The 11,992-nt window shown below is 36.0% G+C and overlaps 1 protein-coding gene across 2 annotated transcripts in view; it reads right to left on the bottom strand.

Moving 5' to 3' along the window:
* Positions 1 to 438: 438 nt before the first annotated feature.
* Positions 439 to 11,992, bottom strand: part of LOC100542625 (coiled-coil domain-containing protein 170) — a 56,520-nt gene continuing 44,966 nt past the window's right edge. For both annotated transcript variants that reach the window (XM_085217037.1, XM_031552457.2), the window contains 5 exons: positions 9,800 to 10,000; positions 8,278 to 8,451; positions 6,819 to 7,061; positions 5,768 to 6,004; positions 439 to 1,588 (listed from right to left, as the gene is read on the bottom strand). In XM_085217037.1, the coding sequence (XP_085073163.1) occupies positions 1,388 to 1,588; positions 5,768 to 6,004; positions 6,819 to 7,061; positions 8,278 to 8,451; positions 9,800 to 10,000 (1,056 nt within the window). In that variant the 3' untranslated portion in view covers positions 439 to 1,387. The remainder of the gene's footprint in view (positions 1,589 to 5,767; positions 6,005 to 6,818; positions 7,062 to 8,277; positions 8,452 to 9,799; positions 10,001 to 11,992) is intronic.

Below are 11,992 nucleotides of genomic sequence, written 5' to 3'. Positions count from 1 at the left end.
TTGCATCCTAAAACAAGAAAGAGAACTGACTTTAATCCAAGTAAACACAGGAGCATAAAGATAAATTATTACATTTCCTAAAAACCATTGATGACACAAAAGAATGGATGTTTTCGTGTTGTTTTTTTTTTTTTTAAGCCAAGTCACTGAGAAATGATTCTTCAGAGGTGTAATAATAAAAGCAATCTAGAATATTCCAAGTTCATAGACCTCAATTTTTTTTTTTAATTTTTGTGGGTTTTTTTTTTTTGTTTTTGTTTTTGTTTTAATTGAAGTCTCATTTGTCTTAGTATAGTGCTCAGTTTTAGTGAATGATTATTTGCTGAGATACTGTAGGAAGTCCACCATGGTCATACATACATAGGTAAGTCATCTTTACTGTTCTCCCTAACCACATGAAATATAGAATGGGAAGAGACAACTAAAAACACGGAATCATTTTTAAGTGTACTATTAAAATATATTTATTGTTTGAAAGTCTTAAAATCATGAAGTTTAACAATCAGAGAGGGTAACAGACAAGCAACTTTCATGATTAAAAGGTAATTCTGGACATATCAACTGGGTTTTTCTGAAAAATCAAGACTAGAAACTATTTTCTGTAATGGATGAGGGTATTTTTAATACCTTTGTATTAAGTCAGAACTGATGTTTATTTGAGCCTATGGATTAATTGTCCAAGGAACACAGCAGGTAGAAGAAACACTTTCAAAGTGCCATGATCAAAGGCAACATGCAATTTTACTATAGATAATTTTACTGTATATCTATGCCAGGCATGTGACTGGAGTCTGTAAAAAAGCCTTTGCTGAAAAAGCATAACTTTTTGTTTTTACTCAAGAGCAGATTAAAGAGAAAAATGACAGAAAAAAAATCCCTTTTTCCAAAACCACGATAGCCCTCAGCCAGCTTCCTAGGTGCCTTGAAACTAAAGTTCTTATGCATAAAAATACACAGAGAAGTCCCATTTTGCAAAAGAAATAGCAACTAGATGGCCCCCACTTCATTTCATCACTCTCATCCAAGAAGTAAAGCACAAGGAACATCACAGAAGCTGATGTTCACCACCAAGTATTTGCCCAAATTGTTAACAGATGATGGCTCATGCCATCAGTGGCTCAGCACTGGAATTGGAAAGCTGTTCATTTTTCACATATTGCCCATCATTTTCATGTCTAAAATATTATGCTGCCCAGCGATTTTGTGTTTGCTCTCCCTAGGCTGCTGGCTGTTCACTGTCCATTACGCTCAGAGTCTCTACTGAAACACTGAAAATCAGCCCAAGTATCTGTAGAAGAGGGAACAAAAACAAAGACCTATTTTCTATGCTGGTCTAGTAGACAGGGAAGAAGAAAAAATGACTTTAGTTTCCTCAAAAAGGTTTGTTTCAATGAAGAAACTGTATGTTTCTATCCAAGCACTCATCTTCTGTCCTTGTTACATCTTTGACACAGACACAGGGGATGAAATGGTGCTGATTAAAGTGAATCAGCCCTTCCAGACGTGTAATGATCTCATAGTCAGGCAGAGCTAGGCTAGCAAGATCAAGGCCCAGCATTCGTGAGATGACCTCTCGGAAGTCTGCCAGCTGCAAGAGCAAACAGAGAAGAATTACTAATGCATTAATTACCAAGAACAGGAACACATGGAAAAACCCATACATATGTGCATACATACAAACACAAGCATTTATAGTAGCAGCACAAAATATCAAAATTTCTGCTGTTCATCAATGCAGAGGGCTGAAAAGGACAGAAATGGCCCCTTAGGGGATACTTAAACAGTGAAACAAGAGCTAAGGTGCTAAGGATTAAAAAAAAAAAAAAAAAAAAAAAAAAGCACCACACAATTTCAAGTGTTATTTAGCATCCTTCACAGACATATCTTCCCTGCTCATTAAATAGAGAAAAGTGGGGAAGGGAAGAGGAGCTGTATTTGGTCTAGTTAACTATACAGACAACTGGAAACTAGCAGGCATGTGTCATAGCATGTAAGAAGGTGCTGGTCCTGACCTTAGGTCCCCAACCTCTCACTACCACAGCTCTTTACCCACCACTTCATTGTGGAAATGACTGCCGAAGAAAGAAGAAAGGTGGAAAGGTGGAGGCTTTGCACACTTCAGTATCTCACTTCAACTTGGAATCAGGATAAAAATTCAAGCAACCTGGGAAATAAATGCATAGCTCTTCTGTACTGATTCTACTGAAATTATATCATGCGAAGGAATTTTGGCACGGTACTTAGAGAAAACAGTTTCTCTCATCAGTTCTAAATGGATAGACATCCACAAGTAAATATCATTACTAGTGACTGTGACAATAAAAAGGCAAAAACATGAAGAGCAAACAAACATGAACTGATTTACTTAGCTCAGGATAAGGCAGCTTATAAGTCACATTTCAATAGCTACTAAATGTTCTGTTAAATTACACCACACAAATGACTGATACCTTAACAACCCTTACTATCCATATACAAAAAGAGGAAAATCTTCCTTCTCAAGGAAAAGTGCTTATACACTTATCTATTTGAACTTCAAGTTCCCCAGCTCCAAGTCAGAAGATATGTGGTGTAGTGCTCCAGCCAAAGATAATTTATTTTAATTCACTACAGTGAATGAACAACACATCTGGAGAGAATTCAGCAACTTTTGTCAGCAAATAGCCTAAACAGGAAAGAACATAGAGCCCCTAAAAATCCTCTAAGTCATCCATTTATGTGAACTTAAAATTGAGGATTTTTTGTTTCCCACATTAACAGAACAATACTGCCTCAAAAACAAACAAAAACATCTATAGAAATGTAGCAAACAGGTTACCTGCAAAGAGAAATTCTCACAAATTGACAAGCAGAGCTAGCACTCTTAGACATAAGAATGCCCAGCCAGAGGACATAAATCTGAATTTTAAAAACTATGAACTAGATCGACAGGAGATACATGCTGGATGATCTTTTGTAATCTATCATGTGTTGTACGTGAAGCAAGATGCATGTTTATACTCTTATGCAGATGCCATGCTGCAAGTACATTATGAACAATTTTAAATGCTGTACTAAACCATATGAGGACTATATAGAAATAGAAAACAATTAAATGAGAAATATATTTCACACTTAAAAACAATGCACAGAAGTCTTAAACATTTCAAATTTTTAGCATAAAGAAGAAGAATTCAATAAACTTTGACATGATTATCCCAGCTTTCCACCCACAATGTTAAGAAGTCTCCTTTCCAAACCAAAGTTTTGGCTTAAGTTTTCCGTGTTTCATTGTTGCTTTCTTCCTTTCAAGCTTGTTAATTCTTGTGTGTCTGTTCATTCTACCTTAAAAGACATTATTTAAAATATGCTTCATTACCTCTGCTGAAGATCTTTTACTGAAACCTTCCTAGAAATTGGCATTGCCATTCATCTGGAAGTATCTTGCCCTTTTATTGTGAAAATTCAATTTTATCCAGCATATTTCTGGTTAAATACAGAAATACCAAGGGTAATTTTTCCTCTTCAACTTAACAGGAATCATAGAATATCTTTAGTTGGAAGGACAAAGATCCCTGCTGCCTTGTCTCAGGTGCAGAATGTAGCACTTCCTCTTTTTAAACATCATACAGTCAGTGATGGCTCAACCCTCCAATTTGTCAAGATGCCTCTTCAATACCTCTCTACCCATAAGGAAGGCAATGGCTCCTCCTAATTTATTATCATCTTCCAGATTTTAGACTAGTTTAAAGCACAATGAAGAACATTCAACACTGTTCAATTCCAAGTACCAGTTCATTTTCAACTACTCCAACCTGAACCTTATTTTTTGCTTGAGTATGTTCTGGGCACAAGAACAATTCTTGTCTTAAGCAGTTGGCAGTAGTTCAGTTCTGCATATTTTTAATTTTCACATAATAGAAAATATCTATTCAATACTACAATGTTATGCAAAATTAAGTGTAGTTATATCCTTGGGAAAAACAAGAAAAAAACCACTCGAATGCATGTACAAGTCAACCTAGGCATACGATCAGTTCCATAAGGCAACAGTAATTTCAGTTTCTTGTACCTTTCTTAACATACAAATTCAGATATACTGTGCTTACATTCTCACTAAATATATGCATATGTGCTGAGAGAAAAATTTAACATCTGCATTCATTACTTTTTACAGAACAAGAGAGAGTTTTGCCCCTGTTTAGTGTCCACAGGAAGGAAGAATGAGCAAGTCTAAAGCAGGTAAAGAATTACACTGAATTGGGGGTATGGAAGGTGCTCTACTTGGGTGATGTTTCAGCAGAAGTTTGAAGTGTTTATTAGCAAGAGAGTTTATAATTATCTGACTTGGCAACAGTATGTTTACCTCAAGGAGACATTTTAGCTAAGTAAACTGTTAGGATGCAGGAGAGTATGTTATGCATATTACTGGCAGATCTCTTATTAGCAAAATAGCATTAATGTTCATCAATGCTACACAAGTATCAGTCACAGGTTTTACAAAAAGCTTTGCTCCCCATTTAGCAGTGTGGTTCCACCTGCAAGTGTTTGAAACATTCCTGTGACACAGGTGACCACAGACATCAGTGAAATACAAGCTGATATTCCTGCCCAAGCTTTCCGGGTTAATGAAGAGCTAGTACTTTGATGTGCTTGAGCATTCTGCATTTTGTACCCCACTTCACTTTTTCCATGTTTTTCACATTTGGCCAAAGAACACTTCAATAGCATTCAAGTGGCCTGAAAAGCCTCATGTTTACTCAATACAAATTCAACATCTGTGTCATTTTAACAAGTACTCAATGTATGACTACACAGTATAATTTTCTGAATATAATTAATGCCATTTTCTATGTTCAGGATGCTTAGCTGCCATGTGAGACAAACAAAGAAATGATATTTCCCTGCCAAATTTCCAACATTCATTATAAAAAAAAGAATGTTAAGCCCTTCCAGAAAAATCCTCAGTCGTTTTTTATTTCCAACAAGAGTAGAACAATATTTTTTTCAGACTCATCTTTGGAAAAAGCATTTTTTAAATATAATCCAGAATTGTTGTCAAGAAACTAATGTAAAATTTTAGTCAGAAAAACCGACAACGTTCTAAACAACTGGGATTAGAATCTTAAAATGACATATTCCAGATGTTTAGTAAATATCCCGTTGGCTTTAACAATGATACTATGTTTTTATTAAACAGAATATGATGGAGCAATTATACACATACTTCCTAATTTACTGAAATTATTATGGAACACATTTACTAGAGTGCCTCTCACTTCAATTTCTCACACCTCATAACCTTTAAACACACTCACTGTGTTTCTTATGGATAAGTAACCAGAAAGTTTTTCCTCACTCTAACTTTGAGAAAACGAATATGTCACAAATCAACTAAAAATAGTTGCATTCAATATCACTTGTCTTAAAAAGAAAAAAATCCTTTGTGTGACATATACCTGGTAAAAAGTAAGGTTTTATCACCACAATATACAGAAAAATCATACTTTAAAGATACAAAGACTTTTAAGCATTTTTGTACTTCTCCAAAATGTAATGTAAACCAAATGTTTTGCAGTGCACAAAGACAAAAAAGCAATATATTTACTTTTAATTCCCTTGCATTTAAACTGGAAGAGCTCTGCTTCTTTGAAGCACTGTTCCCACATTAGTCAATATTGTCTTGCTTATTCACACAGGTGGTCAGCAGCTGGATAACTGCTCCACCTATGTCACACTCTTTTGTTCTAAGTGACACCCAACACTTGTAGAATAGCTGGATACCTACCTGTCTTTCCCTATTTGCTAATTCTGCAAGGGTTGTTCTAAGTGCCTTCATTTCACTGGAAACCACTTCTAACATCTTTTTGGCTTTTTCTTTTTCTTCATTAGCTTTCTGTTCCTTTAATTTAAGTTCTGATTTGACAGAGTTTAGTTGTTTCTCAGCTTTTTCATTCATTCTTTCCAATTTGCCTTGAGACTTATTAAGTTCTTCTATTGTTCTGTTCTGCTCTATAGTCTGGATCTGCAAAAAGCAATTTGTAAAATAATGTTAAATTTGCCACAAATTTTGTCTAATGCGAGCAAGTAAGGATATCAGTAGTAGGTGCTTTAATACAGATTCTGAGGAAATGACATGCATGTGTGGACTGAGAAGTTATTAAAGCAGACTGGTCAGCGTCAACTCAGTCAGCAGACACTGTTGTTCAAAGAACAGCTAGTTCTCTGCAGGTTTTGCAGAAAGATGTATCTGCATAGAAAAAAACTCCCAAGTGAGACTTCGCTATCTGTTAGCCGCTGGGAAAATAATCCAGGAAAAGAGTTGCCAGATGTTTGGGCTGGTGAAAATCCTTCAGTTGAAAGTCATCTGTTTTAATCCACAAGCCATACGACACTGTTGTATAAAATAAGCCTTCCTTACTTCCAGTGGTGACAAGCAACCACAGACTACTTGTTTCCACCTATTGCAAGGTAATAAAACATGGGAATAATGAAAATTTATCATGCCTGCTTTACAGTTTAAAAAAAAAAAATATTCCCCACATTTACAAGAAGAGATGTGCTGTGAGCAATGGGAAATATAGGATTACATACATGCTGACGGGAAAGAAAGGAATGCACACATTATAATTTTCTTCCACTAACCTGAACATTTACATGGTGTTTTTCAGTTGTTATTCAATGTACTAAGACGAATTGCTAAATACACTGTAATATTACACTTTTCTACATGGATTTGAGCAGTTTTCCATTAATGCATTTATCGTATGTGAACTCCAGCTGTATCCAGTTGGAACATAAACATGGGTAGAAGCACAAATGTAATGGTTTCGACTCACCTTAAGCTCACTAGTTTCAGACAGCTTGGCTTTGAGATCAGTATTTGTTTCCCTTGCCAGATCAAGCTGCTTCTGTAATCTCTCTATCATCTTTTGCAACTTTCTGACAGTGAGATTGGCCTCATCCCTCTCCATAGCTAGTGATGTCCTTACTTGTTTCTCTTCTTCCAGCTGGGTTATTTTCTGTCTCAGAAGTTTCACGTGCAACTCCTTGCTTTCAAGTCTTTCTTTCTGAGTCTTCAACTAGTTTTAAGATCACAAAGAAATTTATGTGTGAGAGAAAGCAAATGGTATTACATAGGTTGTTGTGTAAATTCAATCCCCTTGCAGCATGCTTAAGCTGAACTCCTAATCCTCTCCCCAAAATTCTGTAAAGCAGTACATATGTACATTAACTTGGTACCTTTTATGCTATCACTTATTTGTGCTTCTTCATCCCTAAGCTTGAGCACTACTTTTTAAAATGTATTTATGTGCGACTGCACACTATTTGAACACTAACACCTGTGCATAGTTCAGAACATCAAAGATTGTCCCAGATATAAGGAACTTGTCAAATGCAAGATGCAACAGACTCTCCTTAGGCAGATAGTGATTCCACTGCAGTAGTTCAAGATATTTCCACATTTACCCAGTTTATTAAGGCTAGTAGTGCAAGGAGAGTCATCACACAGAAATAAGAATGCACTCATCCGCTACTCCAATACAAAGTTCAGTGGCTTAGTTTTGTAGTTTTGGTGCTCAGGAAGTGACTTATTTTCAGCTTACAAAACTGAATTTGTCAGGCTGTACCCTGAGGAATGTTAATGTTAACTCAGAGAGGTAGTTATTTCCAGAAAAAGAAAAAAAAAAAAAAAGAAAAAAAAGAAAAAAAAAGTGGTTTTAAACCTTAAATAGAGCTCATTCTGAGTTTCAAATCACTATAAACCTAACAGGGTGAATGACTGGTGTCTGATAAAATCTGCACAGTTATCAAGGTTCCAAGATGACCACACTTCTTGGAAATGCTGCAGTTCTTGGTGAAGTACAAAACAATGTTGTACTTGCTTCTAAAGAAGTTGCGTAACATTCCCTCCTTCCCACCAGATCCTCTTAGATTTAAATATCCACATCTTTCCATTAGATATTTTTAATTTTGAACATAATCAGTAGTTATTTATAGAAGTATATTGCAATCATGTATTAAAAAGCATATAAATAGGCATAACGTTATATGTTTAAGAAGCTGAGAAAAGCAGTCTCATACATTTAACTAGCAGCACTTTTAGTTGCTCTGATATGCAACTTGTTTGCCTAGTTTGCAAATATTTATTTTCTCTTTATGTAAATTAATAGACATCCTTAATATTCCATGTACAGTTGTGAAGCTTCAATCTTTTGCCTCTAGCAAGCCACCACGCAAACATAGCCATAACAGTGTCTTGCCTTGAAAACAGAAGTAATAGTATTTTTTGCTTACCTTTCTTCTTAGGCTATATGTCACAGTCTTGTTTTCAATCACTGCATCACCTTCCAGTTTGACTAATTGCTCTACCCGAGCCAGAATTGCATTCACATTCATATCAAATCCAACCTCTGCTGCAATGCTATCCAGCTTCATCTTTTCATTAAGTTGTTCCAGAAATTTCATATACTAAGAGATGTGGAAGAGTGGGAAAAAGAATAACAAAATTTCATTAAAATTCCTGATGAATAATTTAAAAGCAATTCCCCCTACTCAGAAGCAATTACATAAGGTCAACAGACTTATATCCAAACTCCTAAAAGGATATATTTCTAACACGTACATCTCAAAAATCTTCAAATTCTTTACTCGTCCATATATAGGCAACATTTTTGTTCATAAATCCTTAGACCTACTGTATTTATTTTCTTATCAGACTAGATTGGCTTTTGCTCCTCTGCAGCAAGAGAAGCACTAGGTGTGTATGTCTGCTTTTGATCTCAGTTCCTACCTATGACCTTGTGCTGTCAGGGAGGAGGAAGAAGGGGCAGCTGCATCCCACTTAGTGGCAGCTCTTCTCACTAAGAACTGCACTTGCCTTTGTTTTCTCTTACTTCTGTTGCAGATCATAACCATTGTAAATAAATAACAGGTTAAAAAAAAACAGTTAAACAGTTTCATAACTACTGCTTGAGCTGAAGATGATAAAACATAGCAAGAAACAGGCTTTTTCCCCATGGTGTTTCTGGCTCAAAAAGCTTAAAAAGACTGCAGAAGAAGGCAGCAAAGCTGATTATCAACAAGAGAGAAAAATCTTTCTATTGCAGTAAAATCCTGAGAGAAATTAAGAATCTACTGCCACATGTTCTTCACAGAGGAAACAGAAGGGAAAGAACAACTCCATTTTCTAGTTCACTCTTAAGATGGCGGATACTTCATACAGAAAAGTTATTGCATCATTGAGCAATACAAAACAGCATCAAACTGTTGATTTTTGGCAAATTCAACTCACTTAGCACTGATCTTTGCCTGGTAATATGCTAAAATCTGCCATGCACTTTGTCTTTCTTAGCTACACTGGGTTGCTGGTTCAGCTCTCATTTTTCAACTTCTCAGTATGCCAACATGTTTCAAGCTAACAGTGTGTTTTCATACAATTAATAAAGCAGTGGTTGAGGATCAAGGACTGCAGGATTTCTATAGACTGTGGACCAGATTATACATTACAAAAACGTGAAAAAGCTCTGAAATCAAAAACCCTGGAAAGACTTCTGATATATTTAGAGACTTTCTTTTAATCTCTTTTTTTTTTTCCGTCTTCCACGTTAAGTCAATTTTGAACTCAGCTTATCCACCTTTTCCAACTAGAATGGTCAGTTAAAGAAAATAGATTATGACTTGCCACACAAAGCCTTACTTTGCTAATTCACCCTACTTGCACTGCTGAGTAATACCCAAGTGATCGATGCAATAGTTAGATGTATCATCTCAGACTTTACTGATTTTTTATGCAAAATAAAATAACATGTGTACCAACTTTTTGTTTCTCAAGCTTCAAACCATCTTGTATCATATATAGAGAGAGCAGCTCTTCTTCCAAGTGTTTCAACTGATCTTGGAAAGTCTCAGATTGTTTTTCAACTTTCCTGTTTCTCTCCAGAGCTTCTTGATATGATCTGGTTTGATTTTCCAAAGTTTCAGTCAGTTTAGCTATTTGGGTTTCAAGTTGAGATATCACCTATGGAGCAAGTAAGTCAACAAAACATACAGTATTATGTAGGTGTAAAAAGATGCATAAGATCTATCCTCAAATTATTAAAAAGAGTAAAATAATTCTAAAAAAAGAAAACTGTAAGACATACAAATAAAAAAAAATAAGCAGCATAAAATCTGCTGTATCCACTAAGAGCAAATGGCAAAATTGGTGATGTAAGACACCCAAAAGTAAACAGCAAAACAATATTTGAGTCAAACCAAATTAAAGGAGCTTAGATGCAACCCATCCAGAGTTGTTAGCAAACCAACAATACCTTGTAGCACCAAAGTCACAAGTTATGAAGCAATTAAATGGGAAAAACATGTACAAGCAATTTAGCAAACACATGCAGCATATAGGTGAGAATGTAAATATGGATAACTAAATCTCAGAGCAGTGCCCCCCAACTGTTAACGTGTCTTTAACTAGAAAAGTTTCCTAAAAAAAAAAAAAAAAAAAAGATTTCTGTAATCTAGCCAAAACACAAGGCTAGAAGCATATAACCTTACAACAAGAAACTAGATCAATCCTTCTGAAAACACTTCAAGCGCTACGTTAACTCTGCAGAACTTACTTAAAACATAATGGCTTTTAAGTTTAAACTACTTATAAATAATATAATACTTGAAAGAATCTGATTACACTACTGCCAAATAATAGAAGGTTCAATTTCATCCAAAAAGTTGCTTGCTTCCTTCTTTCGATCTCTCCTTTTCCTACTGTCACATAATCCTTTGTTTAAATGAACTATTACGTTGCATTTATAACTCGGTGTTCAGGTACTCTTCTCCACTCGTCTCTTCATTTTAAACTCCTCTTTGCCTCACACTGATAAAATGAATAACATGCACACAATACTCCCATTAATTTTAATGGCACAGAAAGGTTTCCAACTTAGATCACAATTCAACACAAACAATAGTTTACATCCTGACTACCTAAGAAACAACTGAGAAATTACTGCTGCTTGTACAGCAGTAGAAAATACTAAACTTCAGTATATTCTAAACTGCGATAAAACTGCAAAAACGCTTATACACATTCCACGCTTTTCTGCACTGTATACCACCCAGCAGAAGAAACTGCTTTCAGTAGCTTGAGTGTCTGCCTGTGGGCACAAGATCTCTTCCCAGGTTGCAGAGGGACTGTGCGCACAGCCTGGCCACACGGGTCCTGAAGGTCCCAAGAGACCACAGAAACAGAAGGAGATCAAAATCAACACTGTTAGTTTATCTGCAAGAGCATCCAGGAATAACCTTCATCCCTGGCACAGGAACAATAGACAGTTCAGGGATTTCCTAAAACATAGCTGCATCCTGTGCCTGTATTCAGTTAATTAGGATACATTTTTTGTTCCTGTGGTTCTGATCTCCATAACAGCACAGAGCTGCATCAGGAGACGGTCAGGTTCTTCACCAGAGGGCAGTGGGCATGACCCCAAGCTGACAGAGTTCAAGCATTTGGATAGCACTCTCAGACATAGGGTTTGAATTTTGTGTGGTGCAGCACAGAGCCAGGAACTGGTCCCTTCCAACTCATTATAAAATATAATCCTATGATCTTAACCTCCTGTGCCCATCATTTGGGCACCACGCACATTTCCTGCTCTTTTTCCTGATATAACTACCAGATGATTTTAGAAAGGTGCCTTTTGTTTCTTGAGTTACAAGAAATTCAAGATTTTCAAAGACATCTTGGGGATAGCTGGGTTCATCCCCAGTGGAACTGTTCTGGTTTGCTAAGATGTTATCTTAAACTTCCTGTTTTATATGTACATGTGCTTTTTTTTCTTTCTTTCTTTTTTACTCATAGCTGGTAACTCTATTCTGCATTGCACTCGCTATCCCAAGCTGAGCTCATCTTGTCCTGCACAGAAGCCTCTAGACACAAGGTCTTTTCCTGCATTTTTTAAAAACCCTTTTTAAAAATAATTACATTACCATAACTTTATATGCTTCACAGAATGCAGCAGCC

This window comes from Meleagris gallopavo, chromosome 2, assembly GCF_905368555.1.
Source record: "Meleagris gallopavo chromosome 2, MGAL_WU_HG_1.1, whole genome shotgun sequence".
Lineage (NCBI taxonomy): Eukaryota > Metazoa > Chordata > Aves > Galliformes > Phasianidae > Meleagris > Meleagris gallopavo.
Note: the sequence above shows the minus strand (reverse complement) of the source record. Positions and strands in the feature narration are given on the sequence as shown.